Below are 23130 nucleotides of genomic sequence, written 5' to 3'. Positions count from 1 at the left end.
ACGCGTGAGATGTTTTACTTTCTTTCCAGGGCAAGGTCATGTTCGTTCCAACGAAGGTGAAACGCGAATCGAGAATTTTAAAAAACAAAGAAGGAGAATCTCGTTCATAGAACAACTACTGCCTCATCCGTTTCCCATTCCTCGGATCATTTCAAAGTCAAAACGAGGGAAAGATAAACCGATGACTTGGAAATTTTCACTAGACTTTATATTTCATCTTCCGGAATTACCCCCTAAGACGGAGTTTGCTGTTCGGTGCCGCTCAGCAACAGGGTAGGGAGGCGAATAGTTAAAGATCCAGTTGGATTGATGAGGAGACCAATTAACTTCTTTTTAATGTTTTTGTTTTGGGAAACGGAGTTAACCAGACCTTCTGTATTCTCCCCCAAATACCTATAAGATCACCGGTTACTTAATTAGATCCTCGATAATTAAATACGGAGATGTTGCCGATATTAGTAATAGAATTAATTACGTTACACTTCTTTGGGAATCGATGTGTCGATGTACTTTGTCTCCAAGGAGATGAGAACCGGAAATGACGTCGCTCTAATGGATCCAATGCTAATGTGTCGCCCTCGAAATATGCTACCGTTACAACGATATCTGCGTGCATTAAGTTTTTTATTTTTTAATATATAAATTATGAGTACGGTAAATGATCATAAGGGTTAGTTAAAAAAAACTCTTCTAAATATTTACGGAAAAAAAATCGAACCTATAAATTATTAACATCTACTAAATGGTTTGATAGGCTCAGAAAGTTTGCCGGGTTTATTTAAATAAATCCAAGCTTAAGTCGACGTGATATGGGACCGGCATGACCTAACCCGCCAAGTTATTACCAAACCTACAAACCCATTGAATCTAGATCTAAGCCTATATATCAGAGCCGACATAATATATATATATATATATATATACATGAAGGCAGGGACCCTGTGAAAAGTTGTGATAGATTATTGGATCTAGAAAACCGGAAAACTGTACTGTTTCTTGATAGTTATTGGCAATGAATTGTACTGGCGATCTTGCAACAACTGTTGTTGGAGTACTGACGTCTCCACTGTCTTTACATTTGTTTGGTCTGAACTCTGAACCCTTTAAATCAAATAAGAAAAAGAACTTTCAACCCTGTGTGATAAATTACAACTTTTTACACATGCCTCCTGGAATCTGTGCTTGTTTGACAAACTGGGCCATACTACTTGTGTCTAGTTAAGTCACGGCTAGTAAAGATTTAGGCCACTGCATTTGAACACAAAATTATCCCAACCAGACAAGCCCTGCCTGAAGTAAGAGCTCAGCAAATTTTGATTATAAAAGCAATGCAAAGGACTAGACAAGCCGCAGAACGAGTCAGAAAGATGGAACTTTCATTTATATCATGAAAAAGCAACGGCAGGCATTAAAGTACAGTAATGCAGAATAGGGCAGCTTTACATTAACTACTCGTTATAACTTTCACCAGACTCTCGAATGAGATGGGATGATAAACCACCCACCCATTATTAATCTACCCTTCAACTCACCGACACTGCGGCTGCAAAAGAATTCTGAGTATTACATGCATTAATAGGGAGATTGGGGTTGTTTACTCGGAAGAAAAGTTATCATCTTCAAGCAACGGTCTCTAATTCTTCCGACTTACAATCTTCAAAGAGGGTGTCATATCTCAAGCCTCTTGTGACATCAAAGAAATGCTTCACAGCCTCTTCCGGTGTGTTCATAAGGACGCCATGACCCAGATTAAGTATATGCCCTCTCGGCCCAGCAGATTTCACAACCCTGACAGATACAATAACATTGATGATGTCAGGCTACAGACATGAAGTAGACGCATGCGGCTAAATAGTGGCTGTCTATGCTTTTAAGTTTTGACCTTGAGAGAGGAGAGATTCAGCTAGAGAAAATAAGTAGCAATAATTAATGTAACAAGATGTATCTGACCTATGCTAGTTATGAATCTCACAAACATTCCATGCAATTATAGGACCTAGTCCCTGTCGACACTAAAAGAATCTCATAATTACAATTATCTAACCAACTATTCACATTTGAATACAGGCATGCTAATTAGTATCAGTTTCCTATTTGTTTGGTTAGGTAATTTGTTCAAACTACAATAAGGTCAGCATCTATCCACATCGCTGTCACCATTGTTCACCAAATGACAATTATATTTTCTTACTACTTTTCAGGATGGAAAATGCCACCCAGCCTTCCTACCTCACTTTCCCATTATTTCTACTCCAGATGAGAAGGCCAGTGAAATTAAATGGACAGGAAAATTATGTCAATGTTTGAAACCATCCCAGGAATTAGATGAAGTATGTGCCTCTCACCAGAATCAACATAATGTTTAGCAACCGAAGAGCTTTAGGAACTTCCCAATATTTTGAGCAATATCAATAAACAAACATATCAAGATTTTCTTTTTATGTCCTACCTTCATCCTATCCAAGAACAGAAGATACTTTAAAATAAAAAGGATAATATCTAAATGTTGTTTTCAGGGTTATGAATTAGAGGTGACAAAAGTTTCAATGAAAAGAACCATGAAGCAATTGGGTAAAGTGAACTGAAATCAAGACCAGCCGAAGTGAAAGTACCACAACAACTGGAGCATGTACAATCTATTCCCAACCTCTCAATAAATCATAATGAAGTAATAACTAGATCATGTACAATCTATTCCCAACCTTTCAACAAATCATAATGAAGTAATAACTGGATCATGTACAATTTATCATAAAGTGCCATGATGGGCATCATAGTAGACACGTGCCAATTGTACTTACCCCTGTATGCCGATTGGCCATATGCTATAGGCTATATAGCATGTCAACTAAAAGAAAGGGTTTCATATGACTATATGACTATATGAGGGACACCATGCTGCGAGAAGTAAATTTTGGCCTAAATAAATTTACTTAGCATTACCAGAATGAGAAATAAACTACAAGCATGACCAAACTGCAATTAAGCAAACAAAAAGAAAAGTAACCTATGGATTTCATCTGTCAACACTGGAAGTGGAGAAAAGAGATAAGCAGGGTCGACATTCCCTTGTACGCCAATTTTACTGCTTAGTCTCCTCCTTCCATCTGCCATATCCACTGTCCAGTCAAGCCCAATTACATCAACACCAGTATCTTCCATGCGCTCAAGCAGGCCACCATTCCCATTAATATATAGAACTAGTGGTATATGGGGGCATTCTTTCTTGACTGCACTCACTATCTGTACATGAAATTGTGTTATTAAAGGTCCAAAGTATAACCTGGTTCAAGAGTTACTAATGCAGTGATCAAGTTATCCACAGATGGCATCAGTAACAATAAGATATTATTAACACCAACACAGTCATCTGCCGACTTCCATTAAAATAAACAAAATACTTCATAGTTATCAGCTATTAACAATATCACTTATCCAATAAACAACAACCAAATATGTTGGCATAGACAACTTTTCAAAGAACAAGCCCCTATTTTGTCTCTAAGAAAACTAAACTGTTTTATGTTGCAAGAGATCTCTTATCAAAAACTATATGTATCAATAATCTCCTGAGATTTGGAACAAAATATAGAGCACAGACATTTTGCAACCATAAGAAAATTGGATTCCGTTTTTATATAATTTCTTTAAAAAAATAATTTTTTTCAGTCAAGATGGATCTGATATCTTATACATGTATATGTATGTAACTATGCTCATGCACATACTTAAATACATATAAACCTATAACAAAAGGAGAATGAACACATATATTAGAAAAGAAAAACTTTAAATACTTTCATTCAGAATATCCAGATCATTTAGAAATTTTAACACTCAAGAGAGTGGAGATTGAGAGGGTAGAATCATAGGAACGGAAAATATCTTCTCCATATGACTAATTGCTCTATTATTGCAGGAAACGGCAAAGAGAAGGTCCCACATTAATTTATATAAAGTATAACTTTTTTATTTTGAGAGATTAAATTCACATTCATCAATAAATGGACAGTAATTTCTCAATGAAGAAACAACAACTACAAAATGTTCACTTATTGAACATATGATATCTTCATACTAGAAAAGCTTACCAGACCTCTGCACGGAACTTCAAAATGTTCAACACATGTTTCTTTGTTATTTACTTCACGAGGCAACAATTGTCATGAATAAAATGGAAGTGCAATATTACATCACGCAAAAGCCTATTCCAAATGAGCTAAAAGGAAACATAGGCTCAGATAAAATCACAGATCATGAAATATGAGAAAATACTGTAATTATAGGGTGTGTTTTACCTGCTTGATATATGGTTTTGACCAGCTCTCCCATACATTAGGTGGGAGCTGTCCACCCCATGAATCAAAAATTTGTATACACTGAGCTCCTGAATTTATTTGGAAAATGATATACTCGGATATTGCTTGTGCCAGGTGAGAGAGAAGAGCCCTCAAGACATGTGGTGCTGTATAGCACATCCGTTTTATAGTAGTATATGTGCTGGTAGATTCCCCTTCCACAACATAAGTAGCAATTGTCCATGGAGCCCCGACAAAACCCAGCAAAGCAGCTCTCTCTCCAATCTACAAGAGGCAAAATGACTAAGTTAACCAAGCTAAACATCATAACCAACAATAAAACGCCATGCACATCTGCGAAGTAGAAACATTCTACTTACCATAAAAGAAAAGCAGTATCTTTCACTGATTATAAACAAAATCACTTATTCGTAAGCATGTCTTATATATCTATGAAATTCACATATTTATGAGTTTTGATACTATAAGCCACTCAGCCATACCTCCAAGTTGTTGATCGGAATACTATACCACACAAAACTAGATAAAACAAGAAATATAGATAAGAAATAAAAGAAAAACAAATCACATGCTCCTAGAGAAGAGAAAGAGGATAGGATAGTATATATATGCTTAAATATAGTATAAGAAACGGAGTAATAATTTCTACCCAGTGGTGATATTTTGATTTCAAAGCTTACAAATACCAATCTAAGCATGAAGATAGAATCCAATCTCGAAACCACATAAGCACAGAATAATTGCAGGAAAAGTATGATAATTATCCTACGGCGACTATAGTCGCAACTGCATCCAAGTCCAATATGGAAACAATGACACAGAAGCCTGTACCTCTCCACGCAAAATTCTGAGGGATTCCCCAACAAACTGAAGCTTATCTAGGTCAATGGGATGCAAGCTCTTCAGATGTGCCTCGGAACGAACCGGAGACTGAATAATCGGGCCCTTCGCATCCGAAATGTCGAAAGGAACACCAATTGCAGGTAAAGGAGTAAGAATATCAGAAAATATTATAACTCCATCCGGCCCGAAAGCTCTCCATGGCTGCAAAGTTATCTCCACAATAAGGTCGACCGTCTCCGACCGCTCTCTAAACGACGGATGCTTCTCCGCTAGCTTCTTGTACGCCGCCATGTACCGCCCAGCTTGGCGCATCATCCATGCCGGAGGCCGAAGGGTTTTATTTCCTTTTGCGGCCTGGACCAAGAGGGGATCTAGCAGCACATAAGTATGACAAAAAAAAAACACAATGTCAACCAGATACCGTGTTACTGAGGAATTAAATCGAACAGACTGTGTGCGAGCTGAGAGTACCGGAAGAGAGAGCAGCTCGAGGGGGGAGAACCCAATTGCTTCTCTTGGGAAGACGCCTAGGTCGATGAGCTTGGAGGAAGTTCGAGTGGAGAAATGAGCGTGAGGAACTGAGATCGATTGAGCAGCTAAGGCTGCTCATGGTGTTAGCAGAGGAGGAGATTGGATGAAGAGGGAGTCGATGGTTCGTCTACCTTCCTCTTTCCCGCTCTCTCCTTCCTCCTTATCTTCCTGCTCTCCGTTTTTGGGGGCATTGACACTTGCGCGTGAGCCCCGCAAAGGGAAACGAAAGTTTTTCTTTTTTTGTTTTGACAAGGAGCACCCTGCCTTGCTGATTAATTACGAAAACCATATTTAAGGTTGTATTAATTGCTACTGTATTTGTGTAAATTTTGAGACCTTAATTGCTACAGTATTATGTTAATTTTGAGAAACTACACACTATGTATCAGCTGTTTATGTAGTAGGTTTACTAAATGATCTTGATTAATAAAATGCCATTTCTGCTGATTAGACATAAGTCATATTTTATCTTTTTAAGATTAGATAAGTTAATGGAGAGTTAGCAGCATGATGCAGCTCATAGTTTTCTACGACCATACCTGGAGTACTTCTCCACAATAAAAAGAGAAAATATTTGATAATTAAAGAAAACTCCAAATGGAAGCTAAGGTCTGTCGATAGACAATGCCATCGCGCATTCCACTTTCCAATAGACAACACTATCAAATATATGGTTACACATTCATGCGAGAGCATGCAGTCCACCCCCCATCCACCTTACTGGTATAGAGATCTATTGCTTTTCTTTAAAAAAATAAATAAATATTAGTGCAAAGAAATTTGTCAAAAATACAGCAGGAGGTTAAAAAAAAGGATCATGAGTGCAAGAGAGAAATGTTAACAGTATCATTTTCTCAAGATAAAATTACAAGGATAATGTTGTGCCAAATAATTACATCTTTTGACTGAAATGTCAAAGAACGTAGTAGCTTTCAGTAACTCCTCATAGATATCTTCAGCTTGAACAAAAAGCAGGAAGATCAAAACTTTAGAAGTCACATACTACATGAGCGATGTTTAATGAAGCTGACTGGTAGAAAACATCTAGGCAGCAAAAAAATCTTCAGGAACGTGAAACTTCAAGCCAATCACCTATTATTGCAGAAACCAAAGAATCTCATCAGGACAAGAAATAGACAGATAGTAAGTTGGCTAAAGGCACACCCCTGCTTTTTCACAGCAATGGATGATCTAGATAATAATGACAGGAACACTATAGCTCAAGCAAGACAAGATGAACCTCTGCAAATTGTATATCTGCATCACTATGATCGGTGGCTCTTCCAGCAGCATCACCAACATAAAAAGATCTGTCAGGAAAAACATACGGTTGGATCAAAAATTATGTCCATCTTATTAGCAAACATGTAAATCATACTGATCAGATTCATGCTAACGGCGTAAAGTCTCAAAAACACTTATAATTCATAATCACAGTAATCATTAGTTTATTCCCATGCATTTAATTGAAGAGAAAGGAAAAGCAGAAATAAAGAGATATTTTTGGTGATTCAGATTGATGAGGATCTCTAGATAGTGCTATGATTGTAGCAGCCTAGCAGGTCTCTGAAGCTGATGGAACTTCTTGTTCATATTATCGTAATCAAAGGCTCAAGGAATACAGTTACAGGTTGGCCTCGATTGCGATATATTACTACATAGATGCCCAAGTGGATAGATGGAGCAAGAACATAAAATCACCAGCCCCAACATAACACATGCAAGACTCCTCACCAAGGATATTGTAACAGAGAGGCCTTCCATGGTAGATGAAAGTCAGTCAGCATATCAAGGTGGGATCTACTTTTGATTATTGACTTTAAATCGTATATAGAAATCATCCGGGGTTCCAATGGGCTCAGAAATGGTCTACAGAAAGGGGGAGAATAAATTAATAATACAACAGAATGAAGTTTCTCAAGAAAACAAACTGAGGGTATTTTTAAAGCCTTATGTATTTAAATGAAGCAGGAACAAAATCCTGATGCAGTACAAGCATTAAGCTAGTGCTCATGACATCCAAACTCATGATATTATGCAGAGTGAGAAAATAAGGAATAAAGAGTTAACTGATCCATGTCAATTGGCATTCCAGAATTGAAGTGTTCTTCCATCAATCTCCACATTCCTGGTTTTGGTTTGCGAAATGGATCATCAGTCTGATCTTTATTTTTTGCTAGACCACAAGCTATAAAAACCTGCAATCACAAGTAACCTACATCAGTTCGATGACTAAGCCAGTATTTGTACATAATCCACAAAATACCTATTAGATATCAAGTATGAAAAAAAAATCTTATACGTCATATTGCCATGACCTAAGCCACTATTCCTCCCAATTCTATTAGTAGGAAATCAAAATAAATTTATAAGTTAGAATCGTGTCAACAGTCAGTAACAATTATGCAGGAAAGGCCTAGAAATTTATATTTTGTTTATTAATCTATGTTAGCAAGCAATTCTTATTTGATCAGTTGTTCTGTTCCTGGCGCCAGACCTGTTAATTCCATTATTCTTCAGTTTCTTTTTTGTGCCTGCATTTGCAATTGTTATTTGTACTTAAACTAAGATCACTCTTCTTACAATTGAAGCATTTTTAAGTATCATGTGTTGTTGGTGATACATAAAGGCAAAAAATGACACATACACACAAAAGCAATGCATATTGCACAGCAGCATTATCAGCACAGTAAAAGAGGATGAAGCATATATTGGAACACTATAGTAGAACAAGCTTCTAGATACCTGAATAGGGACTTTAACACAGTTGATAAAGTTGTCAAGTCGTCCAATTTTGGAGTCAACAGCTTGTTGTCTCTTATTCTTCCAACGCTCAATGTTCGATTCGTTTGTGAAGATAACCTAATGATGAGGACAAGTCAACACCTCCTTTGCAACAAATTAAGGATTACAAAGTTTTGACAGCCACGACTAGAAACACAAAATCAAGGTTGAGAGTAATTGCAACCAAAAATGATAACCAAGGTGTTGGACAAAAAGATTCAATAAGAGAGGACTTAAAGCACAAAAAAAAAAAAAAGAAAGACAAACCAGCTTGTAGCCACTGTGATATAATCCTTGCAGCTTCGCTGGAATCGATGGATACAAAAGTGACCAGGCATCTGCACCAGATCTGTATTGACAGGAAATTTTGATCAATATTTCTCTTTGCTTACTATCGTAGTATTAAAAAGCCTGGCGAAAGAGACAGTATCAGGACTGTAATACATACTAAGTTAATAACACCTTAATGGACAAGATCTTACAACTTCAGCACACTTTTTTCTCACAGATTAGGTCTTAGCCTGTGCACTAGGTCATTAGGGTGCAGTGCATTTCAAGCAATGACACCCAATCAAGTTGCCAAAGTCCATATAAAACACATTCTTACAGTAAATTAAGTTCATCGACTCCAATGAACTTGCTCAACTGTCTTTGTGCTTGGCATTATATATTTTAACAACAGGCATCAAAATCAATAAAAGGAGAGTAAAATGCACAAAAAGAAAAGGCAATTCCTAGTATCCACAACAGAATCATAATACCTTTTCACAGAAGTATTCACAAGACACCCATCAAAATCAAATGCTGCAATTTTTGTGGAATCATGAAGACCATTTTCCTGATTATGAAAAGAAAAGATTGTCAATCATATATATGGTGAAAACTCGCATTATCCACTTTACTGAGCGTGAATAGACATAAACAAGGTTCATTCATGGTGATTGATACTAATAGGCTCACCCGCTCACGGAAAATGACTGTTTTGTAGGCCTTCCAATTAGGTGGAAGAGTAGCATCCTACATAAAATAAACAGTTACAAAAATAAAAAATTCTGAGTAATGCATTCAAGGAAAAAATGAAGAGGTTAACGATGATACAGTATATACAAAGAAAGTTAGAAACAACTTCTACAGATTACAAAGTAACAAATCTCTATTTTTCAACTACATGAAGTGCCTAAATAATTGAGAATGATTAAAAAAATACTACCTTGTACTTTTCTATGATATCAGTATCAGAGAAGACCATCCCCAAGCCATTCTTTTGAGAATCTCCAGACAGCTGCACACATCATCAACTAATGTTTTGAGTTAATCCAATGGTCACATTGGAAGATATGTGAAAATCCATACTAAAGATGACAAGAATGTGCCAACAGATAATGAGGGACAACAATCAAACAAAGAAAAAGAAAAATGAAAGATCAAATGGATACAAATTTCCAGGTAAACACATGACACTCCTCTAAATTTGAAGGATCAAGTATCCTAATGTAGAACTACAGAAACCAATGGCCATATAAAATATTACTCTCCTGTAAGCTTGAAATTACAGGGTTGTCCCTCAAAGTTTGAGTGTAACCTGCATTTGCTTCTGATAAAATTCAGATAAATCTGAAATTCTTGTAAGCATTACCTTATACTTGAACTGGTCCTTTTGTTGCTGCTAGTGCCTAGTAGTATTAGGACTGAATGGATGTTCTGGAAACTTTATATATGCTGCTATCAGTGGATAGAGCAGGGTGTGCTCATGAGTTCCATAATGAAACTGCGCCTATGGGCTTTTGTTCAAAAACAAAAAAACAAAAAAAAAAAATTGAACTGGTCCTTATATAGCATTCTTCTTAAAATCAAGAATTTAGTATGGGATATAAAATGTGATCATTCACATGTTTCCAAATTGAATTTCTCAAATGAATTCAAGAATTAAGCAGTCTACCTTTACCTGCTCAGAGCGGTCTGCTTTTGGTTCTTCATCCCCAGCTTCACCCGTACCATGGACCTAAAAATGCTCATGATGGAAGATAACAAAATTAAAGAATAGAGAAGTATTCGACGTCACTAGAATTCCAAAAGGAAAAAATCGTTAACCTTTGGTTTCTTTGGTATTATCTCCTCTAATTCGTGAACAAGATCGCCATCTCTTTTGCAAACCTAAAAAATAAACAGAGGACAACATAATATTATCTAATGGACAAATAACATAAGTAATATCGACAACAATAAATACAGGGGAATCAAATAACCTTGTCAGCCTCATCCGAGGTCTCACCACCCTCTAGCTTCTTCAACGTTTCCTGATCGCAGTTCTGATCCCCCAACACACGCGTTCACAAACTTCAGGACTCAAATAACCTCAATGATACTAAAGTTGATCAATATAGAGCTATCTATTACCCAACCTTCAAGGAACCAAACCCCTTTATCTCCTCCGCAGCAGCAATCGGGTGCGATCTAGCTGGAAAACAATCCAAATGAAACCATTTCACAAGGTCGAACCCTCGAGGATCTTTCGCGGAGGATCCGAGCCTTAGCGAACCGACGGAGATGGCCTTGCCGCAGCTCTTGCAGGACGATCGACTCGATTTCGCGTACTCGGCGACCACTCTGGGCGGCGCCATCGGAGAGGGCGAAGAAAGGGGAGAGAGGAGAGAGAATGAAGCGAGGAAGGGGAAATTCAAGAAATTTGGGTTTTTCGGGAGGATGGAGAGGTGTGGGAGTAACAGCAAGGGCATGGAAACGAGAAAAGGCGGGAAGGACGACAATGGCGAGGAGTGGGGAGAGAAGAATTATAAGACTAAACTTATTTACCGCAATTTATTCTGCCCATCAAATTAGTTCAGCATTTTTCTCTCAATAAATTCGGGAGTGGCCAATTCGGTTGGGCCTTAGATCCCAGGGCCCAGTTAGAGAATGGGCCCACTAAAATCCAACTACCCAAGGTATCACTCTCAGATCCTATGGGCCCATTAGATATTTTCTTTGAATTGGCATCTCCAGAGCACGAGTTGGACTTGGACCAGAGCTAATTCAAACAGCAAGGATAAGACCATCGTACGTGAATCCACGCAGACGACGGAAGACACGAAGCAACTGCGAACGCAGTTCGTCGCTTTGGGGGAATAAATAATCATAAATAAAAAATAAATAAAAAACTATTCGACAGGCAGAGCCAAAGAACTTGTCAAAAAAAAGACCTTCTTGATTAGTAGTTATTCTGGACAGCTTAATAACATATTTGCATATATGAAGTCGAAAAGATGGGTTTAGTATTTTATTTCACATTATTGAGTGGTTAATAAGTTAAATAAATAAGCTAGTTATATATATATATAAAGAAAAGAAGTTATCCAGAAGAAGTTTAACTGTCAATTTTTCTGAATCACTTTACTGTCGACGGAGTCGCCAATTGAAAACAACTATCTGTATTAATTCCCCACGATCTCGAGGTGGGCCCATTTGTCTCGTGTCGCTCAGGGATACGCTTCAGTTATCTCCTCCCTGTTCCGTCTATAACACCCAGACCCAATCTCATTTCCAACTACAAAAAAAATCGTGGTTTCCTCGCCCCTACCAGCTGCATTGCGTTCAAGTTTCAACCCCTCTCCTCTTTCTCTTTCGTCGTCGTCGCCTTCTTCTTCTTCTCGGTTTTCGCTGAATTATCTCGATACCATCTTCTTTCCCGAAATTCCAAAGCTGCACCTAAAAGTTTGACCTTCCCATGGGTAACCGCACCTCCCGCCACCGGTCTGTCCCCAATTCCAACTCCGCCGGAGGAGGATCAGACCGCCGCCCACCAGCTTCTCCTCCCCCTCCTAAACCCCAGAAGAGCAGCCAAAAGCTCCCGCACCAGACCTCCAAGACCCCCAGCCAGCCCATGGGCCGCGTCCTCGGTCGGCCCATGGAGGACGTCCGCGCCACCTATACCTTCGGCCGCGAGCTCGGCCGAGGCCAGTTCGGGGTCACCTACTTGGTTACTCACAGGACTTCCGGCGAACATTTCGCGTGCAAGTCAATCTCCGCACGCAAGCTCGTCCACCGCGATGATATCGAGGACGTCCGCCGCGAGGTCCAGATCATGCACCACCTCACCGGCCACCGCAACATCGTCGAGCTACGAAGCGCCTGCGAGGACCGCCACTCCGTAAACCTCGTTATGGAGTTGTGTGAGGGTGGGGAGCTGTTCGATCGGATCATTGCCAAGGGGCATTACTCCGAGCGCGCCGCTGCGGGGCTGTGCCGCGAGATTGTAGGAGTCGTGCATAGTTGCCATTCGATGGGGGTGATGCATCGTGACCTTAAGCCGGAGAACTTCTTGTTTCTTAATAAGCGGGAGGATTCGCCGCTCAAGGCTACGGATTTTGGCCTATCTGTCTTCCTGAAGCCTGGTGAGTGTTTTAATTTATTTATTTCCTTTTTTGTTAGGATTCAATAATTTTAAGATAACCAGATAAGAATATAGGATGAGATGAAATTTCTGGAGCAGTTTAAGCAATTACGTTCTTCATCATTCGCTCTGTATTTCCTAGTTCCTTTTTTTAATGTATGATTGTAATTGAAAAGTAATGGGCAAGAAATCACAAATTATTTAGTAGAATGTTATTGAGCTTTGCAGGATTCTTTGACTTGAAATGGGCATGATAAGGAAAGAAGGTTTTTTTTTTTTTTTTTTTTGCCTTCTTTGTACATAATTCGTGAGTTGACTATCATTAGAGTTGTATTTTCAGTCAAAACAATGTATTGCGGTTTATATGATGCCTCTCAACTGCAGAAAATGCAAGCTTATGTGTCAGCTATAAATCCTACATTACATCAGGAACAAAATGAAAAGGAAAGGAAAATATAATGTAGATCTTCAAGACTAACTGAAGCAATGAGTGTTTTTGTTTGACAATTGTGCAAGTAGTGAAAAAGATAAGCAACTGATGGGTGCAGGAGAGGTACTTAAAGATGTTGTTGGAAGTGCATATTATGTTGCTCCAGAGGTTTTGAAACGGAATTATGGAGCAGAGGCTGACATATGGAGTGCTGGAGTTATACTTTACATCCTTCTTTCCGGCGTACCTCCTTTCTGGGCAGGTAAGATTACTAACAGATTAGTTACTTTCGTTGGTGCTTTGTTGAAAAGGAAATCGAGATACTTTTGATTTTTTTTGCAGAGAATGAGGAGGGTATATTTGATGCTATCTTACGTGGCCATATTGATTTCTCATCTGATCCTTGGCCTTCTATTTCTAGTGGGGCAGAAGATTTAGTCAAGAAGATGCTGAGACCAGATCCAAAAGAAAGGCTTACTGCAGCTGAAATTCTCAGTGAGGTTTTTTTTTTTTTTGTTACTGTAAACAACAACAACAAGTAGCTGCTTAGTGCAAGTTGCTATATTTCCCCTTATATGGCTGAAATGAGAGAGAGTTGGAGAGACCATGCGACAACTCTATAACAACTACGTTGAAAAACTAATGGCTGTGTTTGAACAGAACAATTTTAATGAAAAGAGTTGCTGTACAGATACTGATATTTTACATATATTCAAGTATTACTGGATACTCTGACAGTTTAAGCAAAAAAATTGCAGATCATCCATGGATCAGAGAAGATGGGGAGGCCTCTGATAAACCACTTGACAGTACTGTTCTAAATAGAATGAAGCAGTTTAGGGCTATGAACAAACTTAAGAAAGTGGCCTTAAAGGTGATTGACAGATTACCCATTTGTTCACACTCAGATACTTCTCTTTTGAAGTAGTTGATGGAATTTTATTAACTTCTTGTTCAGGTGGTTGCAGAGAACTTGTCAGAGGAAGAAATTATGGGCTTGAAAGAAATGTTCAAATCTATAGATACTGATAACAGTGGGACAATAACTCTTGAAGAACTAAAATCTGGTTTACCAAAATTGGGTACCAAGCTTTCTGAATCTGAAGTTAGGCAGTTGATGGAGGCGGTATGTAGTCTATGCTTTCAAAACCTGTTGAGAATCCTACTTTCTGCACACTGATAATTTTCCTAATATTTTCCTTTTCAAAAGAACTTATACTTGATTAACACATTTGTGCATTTTGTTACAACTTAAGATGAAAGTCATTGTGACTGTTCATTCCTTGAAGGCTTGAACAGAAATTATCAGTAATCAGTTTACTAGGGAGACCAGAAACTCGCCGGCTTATTCATCTTATCATATGCCAGGCATGATTATGTTTTTCTTTTCTATGAAAAACCAAGAGAACTCAGATATATTTTTTTACATCACAGCTTGTATGAGTTTTCTGTCTCCTTTATTCACCCTCTCCACTCTCTCTAGTTCTCTTCCCCTCATTTTTCCAAATTTTTTTTTCTAAATTTTGATCTCTTTATATTATGAGTTCAAGAAAATGTGGTTTAATCTCGGGTTTTTGTATGCATACCCTTTATATATCTTTTATTTGTTTGTATGACTATCTAAAGTTGATATTTGTATATATATATTTCTTAAAATACATGATTTTTGCATGTATACTCTTTAAAACTCTTATTTTTTGCATGGATAGCTCTAGAGTCAACTAACAATTAATATTTGAACAATTTAAAAAGACAAAAAAATTATTATTTAAGTTTTCATAAATTTCTCTTAATTAAGTGTTCTTTTGTCTTTTTTATATTAAAGTATTGAGATTTAATTTGAAAAATGCCCAAGTAGGTGCCTATGTAAATAACATATGTTTTAAGAGATATACATGAAAATATTAACTTTAAAAAGACATCCAAGCAAATAAAGAGTTTTTTAAGGGTACACATGTAAAAAAGGTTAAAAAACCTTTAATCTCTAGCAAAATCAAGTACTTCCAGTAGGTGGTGGCAGACTACAAGAGTAAGGATGATTGATTACATAAGTTGTATTTCCCTTGATTTCAATTGAGAATGGTACTTTTCATGCACGTGACAGTGCTCATCCATATAGACATCTGCTCACTACTCACGTAGAGCAACATGTCTTTTACTTTATGTTAGATATTACATGATATACTTAGACTATCTTCATTTTCTTAACAGGCTGATGTGGATGGAAATGGGTCCATTGACTATATCGAGTTCATATCTGCTACAATGCACATGAATAGACTGGAAAAGGAAAATCATATTTTTAAGGCATTCGAGTATTTTGATAAAGACAATAGCGGGTAACCAATTTTCGCCAATTGTTTTGTTCCTATTTAGTCTTCAAATGCTATATCTATTTGCTACTTACCTGTCCACATGATTGTTTGTGTATAGATACATTACAGTGGATGAGTTGGAGCAAGCTCTGAAGAAATATGACATGGGTGATGAGAAAACAATAAAGGAGATCATTGCTGAAGTTGATACAGATCATGTAAGCCTTCTGCTCTTAATCTTTATTCTCTTGTGTATTTGTGTTTAAGACTGAAATTTGAATAGATGGCAAGGAAATTTCTATTTATTCTGGATGTTTCTATACGGATGAAAGAATTGGTATTATTTGTATACTACATATATTATAATTGGGAAATAACTCTATTACCTGTGAGAAAAAGGAAATAAAGAGAAATAAAATAGTTAGGTAGCTTACATCATCTACCATCACTTCGCGCTCTCTGAGTGTATATTTGTATGAAAGAACTACATGGTTTTACTTGTTTTTTTATTTCTGAAAAAAAAAAATAGAATGACAAAATGCATCTCAAAGGCAACATAGGTTTCTTTATGTCATTTTGCATCCTTGTGTCTTCCCTATAAGTATCAGGACTCTTTCAAATTTTGTGACTCTACCTGCTCAGAGGAAGATTAAACACAGCTTTTATGGATCTAATGAGCTTCTGTTTGCAAGTATTTACCCTTTCCTTCATTTTGCAGGACGGAAGGATTGACTATGGGGAGTTTGTGGCCATGATGAGAAAGGACAGCCCAAATATTATTCCAAACAGGCGGCGTAAAGCTTAGTTTGTGAATATACTGCTGAAGCGTGTCAAGTAAATACCGTGTCCGCTTCCTTTGCAAATGAAGAAAAATGTTTGGTTTCTGGAGCAGCTTTATGGACTCGCAGGGATGGAAGTTGCTACTGGGAGATGGATTAAATGATGAGAAGTGTTTCTTGGAAATTGCCTTGGACTACGATGAATCCTGCATGCTGTGTGATTACTGATTAGTACTCATATCTCTGTGAACTTAGCTGCAATTGGAGTTGGAATTTGCTGCAACCCCACGCCCCCCCACCGTTATTCGTACTGCTTTCTTTTCCTGTCAGTGTCCACCTTTTCGGGATTGAATTTACCCCTTTGTACCTATTTTCTGTTACAGAAATTATTACCTTTGTTGTATCACCGTTGTTCATAATTGCTTGAGACAATTATAATAAGGGAGATTATCCAATGAGAAATTACTTTGAAAATTAAAGTGCTAAGCCAATATTCAACACTGCTTTCTTGAAACCACCTGCAAGTTCACGGTGCCTTGTTGACTCCCTTCACGAAGGTATGTTCTTTGATTCCATTAGTTTGAAGTTTTAAATTTGACAAAATAAAAGACGCGACAGTTCCATTTGAGATTTGAAGAACTCAGGAACGACGATCGCGTGTAGCATTCGATCACAAGTTGCCAGGTAGTACCAACCACAAGGGAGAGAGAGATTCAAAGTCATATTGGAAAATACAATGGTGCCATATACTGCAAGACCAGCAACTATTACGATGTAGGTCGATAAAAAAATTCTTTCATGCGGGTAAAATGCTACAAGGGTTCATATGAGCTAGCCAAGCCAGGAAATATACAATCAGTAAAGATGGAAGACATATGAGCACGTGCTTTGCAGAAGATTATGCTGAGATCTGCATCAGCTGATCATGAGACGGCAATCTTTTTCAGCTTCGAGGATTTGTGCTTGACAAAGAAAGCAGACAGTACACTCCTACTGCGAACGGTAGCAATTTGGATTTCACGTTGTCCAGGATTCGCAGATGATCTGAATGCTGTAAAATTATTTGGGGCCTTTGCAGTATCCTGAAATGATATAAAGCATGCACTTCTCATAACAAAAGTTTATGCTTAAATACATGCTTGGTGGGTAAAAGAGCAGCAATGGACATGATAAAGGACTATTAAATTTTAAAAAGTTTGTTTCCTGAATTCGGAGTGCATAGTGTAGAAATTTCGAAAAGTCTAGTATTTGACGATAATATTACTAACCATTCGACAAGTTCATCGAAGTCGAATTCAATTTTATCTATTTTTATTAGTGAGAAAAGTTCTCCTGATTCCTGACCCATTGAGAGTATTAAAGGTAAACAGGCTAAGGAACTGGTTGGAATTTCTCTTTGTAGTTTCAAGCCCGCCCCCCTAAAAGTACCACTACTCCAAGTATCTCATTCCCATCCTCTTCTGTTTTTGATTCGTGTTGTCTATTTTATTGCCAGCTCCTTCAACCACCTCTTTTTGCACTTCTCTTTCCCTTGTTCTCCTTTTCCACTGACTTCAGCCTTTCCACACCACCCAAAAGGAAGGGGGAAAACAGACACAGAAAAGGAGCATGCATCTTAGGTGCTCTAAATGGATTTTTGAAATTTTTTTTTTTTTTTACCTTCAGACCAAAAGTTTGCATGACGAAATCAGAAGTGTCATTTCTCTTAGGTGATTGAAGATGCCTTGATAAGGGGAACGGTGCAGAAACCTCTTCAGTGCCTGCAATTCAAATGATCTATTTTCAGGTGAAACTGTATCATCAAGATATCCTGAAAAAAGAGAACTGCATCTTCAATAACATTAGAATATAATAAGCAAAGTTGCAAACCATTATTCAATATTTTGAGTTTAGAGGAACTGGTTATATCCCATGGTGGTTCTATATCAAATTCCACCAGATCAATAGCAACTTGTAAATGATGTATTAGGATGACATAGATTCACTATTCTCCAACGGCCTAAGATTGATTATTTCACGAATAATTTATAGCATGGCAAAAAAGAAGAATAATTTATAAATGTAAAGCAACAGCTAAGGTACCGCGGAGGTGGATGACTTGAGAAGTGGTTGTAGGAAATTTAGCATCTCCTCCACTGCACAAAGAGCAAAAACAGCACATTAGCTAGTAAATAAGCAATGAAAATCTATCTACAGCAATTTCCACAAAATTCACTAGAGATAAAGGCAAGGGAAAGTAAACAGCATTGCAGAAGGTACCACAGCGCTGCCTGGGTTTTTCCATTAGACACAGAGCGGGATTCTGAAGCTAGATGCCAAGAAAGAGTCTTTGGTGCAGCAGAACCTTTTTAACTCAAATAAGAAAAGATTCCACGATGAGAATAGGAATAAACAGTCAAGAGTAAAAGAATACACATAGCTATAAAACCAGCATACCTGACAGATGTGGCTGCGGTTTGGCTTGAACATGATCTTGCTTAGCGTTTGCTTGTAATTTTGAATGAATATGTGTCCTCCTATTGCCAGAATCTAGATTGGTACTTAATTGTTAAAAGGTCTATACAAATTATCATTGTTTCTTAAACAAAGAAAGAATCAGCTATAGTCATACTTGGTAAAATATAATGTTTGTGATGTCTTGGGGTGATTGCCAATACCCGCTGCTGTCTTAAACCTTCTTTATCAGTGTAATTTTGGCATGTGAGAATTTGCTAATTGTAGAGAATGTTAGTTTGTGAATGAGCTTCAAAGGAAAGTTCACTTAATTAAATAGAATTCACCTGATTTAGACATGCCACTTTCAGTTCCACCATTGAGATCTCAGAAGCTTGTTGGTCGATGATGTCTGTCAATTTGTAAGCGACAGTGCCAAGGTGATCGACAGCATTGACAAGGGCACGAACAGCATAATCTTTCAGATTATCCAACACCCTGTAGCAAGATAATCTTTCATTTATAAAGAAAATGGCAGATGTGCACATGCAAGTTAAAAACCTCAACTGAGCTGACTGGATACTTATGAAAACTGTAAAATGACAAATCCATATGATCAAACAACAAAAAGAACAAAATATTAATCTGGAATGCAAATAACAAATAATCCAACATGTGCACGTGGATCATTGTTTGTGAACCATATCTGGTTGTGTCCTCCATTTCAATTCTCAGATCAAACTGCTCCATGCCTCAAGCATGAAAGATGGCCTAACAGTTTGCAAACATGGTTATCTAGAGTGAAATGAAGTGGTCCATAGAAAACTCAAGCACACTGATGGATTTCATGGGTTGTGTTGCCATATAGTTTGAATGTACAGCATTCACCAGGCAATCATCTACTAGAAGTTCAAAATGACCATATAGTTTATCTTATTACAACACGAGATACAAGAGTAATAAAGATTAAACTCTTAGAAAAGGTCAACGAGCATTGTCACACTCCTTTGGGAGCATTCTAGACAGCAATGACGGAAATGCGGCGTGGAGATAGCCAAATGGAAAAAGATTTAGTTTTACAATCTAATAATTGTAAAACTAAACCAGCAAATTAGATTTACACATTTTTCTGATCAGTGGCATTTTGATGAAAGTATTATATAATACTAAAGTGAAATATACAATCATGATCACTCTCAATATGGCAAATATTGCTGCATGCACTTCACTTATATGAAGACATAGCATGGATTATAGGTTTAAATCCCTGGTAAATATTTCAAGCATTCAAAGAATGAATATGGATAAAGAAATAAAACCAGAGCTCCAGAAGAGGAACCGACCAAGGAAGAAGACTTACATCTGCTTCTGTTCACTGTTAAGGTAAGATTTTTCACAGTACTCAGCTGCAGAGTGAAGCTGCGGTCTCAGATTCTTCAGTTCCTGCAAACAACACAGAACATGATACATTAAGATCCACATTGTTAAGCATTGTTCAGCATAACATGAGGATTTGTTTTTGAGACGACATCAGAAATTCATGGAGGACAAGTGAAATTCCAAGCTTCAACGACCTAGTCCACAGTCAACTACTACTAGCGTCAGACAAATTGAATACACCGAGTTACACACACCTACATATGGAGAACCAGAGTCCCTTAATATCAATCAAATCATGCAAAATGAAGGTTCTACAGGAGAGATCCGAGTCAAAAGAGATCACGCGGAAACCGGTCAGATCCGGAGGGTTTCTGATAGCAAAAGATAGAGAGAGAGAGAGAGAGAGAGAGAGAGAGAGAGAGAGAGAGAGAGAGATAGAGATAGAGAGAGAAGAGAGAGAGAGGGGGGGGGGACCTGCAAGGCCTTGACGAAGCTCTTGCTCCGCTCCATAGAGACCTCGTCGAAGGTCATGGCCGCGCCCTCCGGCCGCCATTGCTGCATCCTTCCCCCCAAAGTTACTGTCACTTCGAGATCGGGGCAAGCGAGAGTGGAATTAATTTTTCGAGGGGTAGTTAAGAGGATTAAAGAAGGAGGAGGAAGTGAAGTACGAGGCGCGGCTAATACCGGGAAACGGGTTTTGGATTATTTTTATTTTTATTTTCCTTTTCTCGAGAAATGTCTTGGAGAGTTATTCGTTAGACGCAGGAATACAATACATCCCAGTGCTTGGCATCCTCTGATTAGCTTCTGGACAATAAGCAGGAAACTCCTGCACACATATTTGGAGATGATCTGATGCCAATGGGAATAGTCTACTGATGAGGAGTAGATTAGGTGGAGTCCGGTCGCAATCGAATTAAGTGAGTCAACGTATTCAGAAATTATTTTCACTATAATTTATTACTCTCTTACCATTAAAATCTCATAATTTCTATTTTATATTTTTTTGTAACACTACTCATATCAAACTGAAACTTTGAGATCTCCCAATTTTAGGAGATACTTTTAGTTTATATGGAAGTATATAATGACAACAAAATAAAAAGTTGATGTAGTTTTATATACAGTTTCATGTGCAGATTGCTAATGAGAACATGGTTAGCTTACCAACCTCAATTAATAAAAAGATTTGCACAAATCTAAACATCTTATGTGGAAGCTTCTTACTGCTTCAGTTGCATGGTAGACAGCATCTACTCAGGTCTTGCCAGTCCAAAGAGAAAAGCTAAGCACAAGAGGTTATGATCACTTGCCTTTTTCCTCACAGATCATAGGCACAGCAAGCACCATCTCTCAGGGCCCCCACCCCAATTGCCCAATCATGTAGGCTTTCCTTGATATATATGGTTGATCGATGGAAGAGGTTTTCCTCTTCTTAACTAAAAAAACTTAACATCTAGTGACGTTATTTTAAGAAAAGTCGGCATATAAAACCCCAAAGCGTCCAGTTGCTGCTAAGGCCCATGCAGTAGTAGTGGTTAAGACATTACCATCCATGAATGCAACCTAACTCTACCTTCCAAAATCATTAGCATTATAGAAATCCTAAGTTGGATTAGCCTAGATTAAGCATATCAGGAAAGAATCTTGTCTGAAAGAGAAGAGCAGTTTAATACTTGCTTCTTATGGCCTGTTGTGGAGCTCAATGATAGACTACAAATTCTCTAGCTTTGTTCCCTTTGTTCCTGCCAAAGAAGCATATATTGATCGAATTATATAGCTCATTTTAACAATATTCACATGTTGTTGTCTTGATAGTGCTATCTTTGTACGTTTGTATGTCAAACCATGCTATTAATTTCTTCATGTTCTTCCTCCTGTTTCCCTCAGAAGCTGCAGCTGGTTCTCATGGATACCTTGCAACTCTCCATTGAGAGCTTCTCTCATAGTTGGTTGCCATGCAAGAAGCCCCCATCGTTCGACTCCCCCGGCGATAGCCTTCGGTTCTCCGTCGACGCCCGCGACGGCGGCTCCTTCATCGAGATGGACCCAAAGGTACTATCCAAGCGTTGGAGTAGTAAGTCTAACTCCCATGAATTCGACTTCAACTTGCCGAGCTCAGACCAAGCAGCCGCCATGGTCAACGCCGACCAAGTGTTCCGCAACGGCCTAATGCTTCCATTCCAATTAGTCAACCCGCCGAAGCGAGAAGAAGCCGCCGCCGCCGCCACCGCTTCCGCAATCTCCACGGACTCGATCTTGCTGCGTTCTCTCTCAGTCGACTCGTCCAAGTCGTTGCTCTCCGCGAGCAAGCGGCGCCGTCAGCCGCGGCACACTCGCCGGCCCATCTCGCTAGATTCGTCGCCTTCGCACGGCGTGGTGGCTTCTTCGTCGCGGTCGAGCTCCACCGACACCAAGTCGCCTTTCTTCGTGGGTTGCGCGAAGTCCTCGAAAAAGTTCGCAAGGAAGTACTTGAGATTTCTACTGCCGTTGTACAAGAAGGTGAAAGGATTTAAATTTACGAGCTCGAAGAAGAGATCAACAAGCTGCATGGGATCGACGAAGCCTTCGTCGAGCGTCGTCGGTAAGATGGATGATCTGGGTAGAGAGAGTGCCATTAGAGATGCTATTCTCCATTGCAAAAACTCTATACGTGACTCTAAACAATAGACTACAACAATATATTTTGCAATGCAATATCTATATGAGATGCTATACATTCTTGTTTATATATATAGTGGAATATTATTAGTACTGATCATTGACATGCCATTCTTCTCTGCTAAGATGAGTCGTGATCATAGAATTAATGTTTACTCATAATTCCTGTAGACAAGACAATTCCAGCTTCTCTTCTTACAGTAAAAGCCGTCCGATTCCTCCTTAGAAATGGCATGAAGAAAATAAAAGCGATTAACTTCACATGGTT

General features: G+C 38.3%; 5 protein-coding genes across 6 annotated transcripts; 2 read left to right on the top strand and 3 right to left on the bottom strand.

Moving 5' to 3' along the window:
• Window positions 1–1357: 1357 nt before the first annotated feature.
• LOC140771102 (uroporphyrinogen decarboxylase 1, chloroplastic) lies at window positions 1358–5920 on the bottom strand. The gene is made up of 5 exons (XM_073112500.1): window positions 5634–5920; window positions 5151–5533; window positions 4299–4583; window positions 3008–3243; window positions 1358–1788 (listed from the first exon to the last, which is right to left on the bottom strand). Exons 1-5 carry the CDS (start codon window positions 5770–5772, stop codon window positions 1620–1622), a joined length of 1212 nt encoding a protein of 403 aa, XP_072968601.1. The 5' UTR covers window positions 5773–5920; the 3' UTR covers window positions 1358–1619.
• Window positions 5921–6456: 536 nt separating this feature from the next.
• On the bottom strand, window positions 6457–11288 carry LOC140770389 (polynucleotide 3'-phosphatase ZDP). Of its 2 annotated transcripts, none has more exons than XM_073111569.1 (12): window positions 10880–11288; window positions 10724–10786; window positions 10569–10631; window positions 10417–10479; window positions 9688–9759; window positions 9438–9494; window positions 9239–9315; window positions 8745–8826; window positions 8439–8555; window positions 7764–7891; window positions 6934–7003; window positions 6457–6785 (listed from the first exon to the last, which is right to left on the bottom strand). In XM_073111569.1, the coding sequence occupies exons 1-12, from the start codon at window positions 11210–11212 to the stop codon at window positions 6738–6740; spliced, it is 1173 nt and encodes a 390-aa protein (XP_072967670.1). In that variant the 5' UTR covers window positions 11213–11288; the 3' UTR covers window positions 6457–6737. The 2 variants fall into 2 exon arrangements, with proteins under 2 accessions (XP_072967670.1, XP_072967671.1); XM_073111570.1 differs by having other exon boundaries at window positions 6458–6785; window positions 10423–10479.
• Window positions 11289–12026: 738 nt separating this feature from the next.
• Window positions 12027–16791, top strand: LOC140769989 (calcium-dependent protein kinase 1-like). Its single transcript, XM_073110927.1, has 8 exons — window positions 12027–12865; window positions 13413–13556; window positions 13637–13789; window positions 14053–14168; window positions 14253–14420; window positions 15506–15633; window positions 15728–15827; window positions 16328–16791. Exons 1-8 carry the CDS (start codon window positions 12199–12201, stop codon window positions 16412–16414), a joined length of 1563 nt encoding a protein of 520 aa, XP_072967028.1. The 5' UTR covers window positions 12027–12198; the 3' UTR covers window positions 16415–16791.
• Window positions 16792–17135: 344 nt separating this feature from the next.
• LOC140769990 (probable protein ABIL1) lies at window positions 17136–20843 on the bottom strand. Its single transcript, XM_073110929.1, has 9 exons — window positions 20676–20843; window positions 20182–20264; window positions 19169–19319; window positions 19000–19099; window positions 18825–18917; window positions 18648–18732; window positions 18471–18523; window positions 18048–18148; window positions 17136–17470 (listed from the first exon to the last, which is right to left on the bottom strand). The coding sequence occupies exons 1-9, from the start codon at window positions 20760–20762 to the stop codon at window positions 17312–17314; spliced, it is 912 nt and encodes a 303-aa protein (XP_072967030.1). The 5' UTR covers window positions 20763–20843; the 3' UTR covers window positions 17136–17311.
• A 1248-nt stretch (window positions 20844–22091) lies between these two features.
• On the top strand, window positions 22092–22918 carry LOC140770963 (uncharacterized). Its single transcript, XM_073112302.1, has one exon. It carries the CDS (start codon window positions 22110–22112, stop codon window positions 22869–22871), a length of 762 nt encoding a protein of 253 aa, XP_072968403.1. The 5' UTR covers window positions 22092–22109; the 3' UTR covers window positions 22872–22918.
• The last annotated feature ends 212 nt before the right edge of the window (window positions 22919–23130 follow it).

Source organism: Typha angustifolia, chromosome 11, assembly GCF_048772165.1.
Source record: "Typha angustifolia cultivar Huaian chromosome 11, ASM4877216v1, whole genome shotgun sequence".
Lineage (NCBI taxonomy): Eukaryota > Viridiplantae > Streptophyta > Magnoliopsida > Poales > Typhaceae > Typha > Typha angustifolia.
The sequence above is the reverse complement of the archived record's forward strand: the minus strand, read 5'-3'. Positions and strand labels throughout refer to the sequence as shown.

Bases quoted from the DNA above. Each gene is read 5' to 3' on its own strand.
- LOC140769989 (XM_073110927.1), top strand. From the start codon at position 12,199: ATGGGTAACCGCACCTCCCGCCACCGGTCTGTCCCCAATTCCAACTCC. The intron at 12,866-13,412 runs GTGAGTGTTTTA...TGATGGGTGCAG, and splicing joins ATCTGTCTTCCTGAAGCCTG to GAGAGGTACTTAAAGATGTT. The intron at 15,828-16,327 runs GTAAGCCTTCTG...TTCATTTTGCAG, and splicing joins CTGAAGTTGATACAGATCAT to GACGGAAGGATTGACTATGG.
- LOC140769990 (XM_073110929.1), bottom strand. From the start codon at position 20,762: ATGCAGCAATGGCGGCCGGAGGGCGCGGCCATGACCTTCGACGAGGTC. The intron at 18,524-18,647 runs GTACCTTCTGCA...CTCTTTGTGCAG, and splicing joins AAAACCCAGGCAGCGCTGTG to TGGAGGAGATGCTAAATTTC. The intron at 17,471-18,047 runs GTAAAAAAAAAA...ATATCATTTCAG, and splicing joins TGCAAACTTTTGGTCTGAAG to GATACTGCAAAGGCCCCAAA.
- LOC140770389 (XM_073111569.1), bottom strand. From the start codon at position 11,212: ATGCCCTTGCTGTTACTCCCACACCTCTCCATCCTCCCGAAAAACCCA. The intron at 10,480-10,568 runs GTTAACGATTTT...GAGCATTTTTAG, and splicing joins TAATACCAAAGAAACCAAAG to GTCCATGGTACGGGTGAAGC. The intron at 9,316-9,437 runs GTGAGCCTATTA...TTTCATAATCAG, and splicing joins CAGTCATTTTCCGTGAGCGG to GAAAATGGTCTTCATGATTC.
- LOC140771102 (XM_073112500.1), bottom strand. From the start codon at position 5,772: ATGAGCAGCCTTAGCTGCTCAATCGATCTCAGTTCCTCACGCTCATTT. The intron at 4,584-5,150 runs GTACAGGCTTCT...TGCCTCTTGTAG, and splicing joins TCAGAATTTTGCGTGGAGAG to ATTGGAGAGAGAGCTGCTTT. The intron at 1,789-3,007 runs GTTACTTTTCTT...TGTATCTGTCAG, and splicing joins TTGACAGATGAAATCCATAG to GGTTGTGAAATCTGCTGGGC.
- LOC140770963 (XM_073112302.1), top strand. From the start codon at position 22,110: ATGGATACCTTGCAACTCTCCATTGAGAGCTTCTCTCATAGTTGGTTG.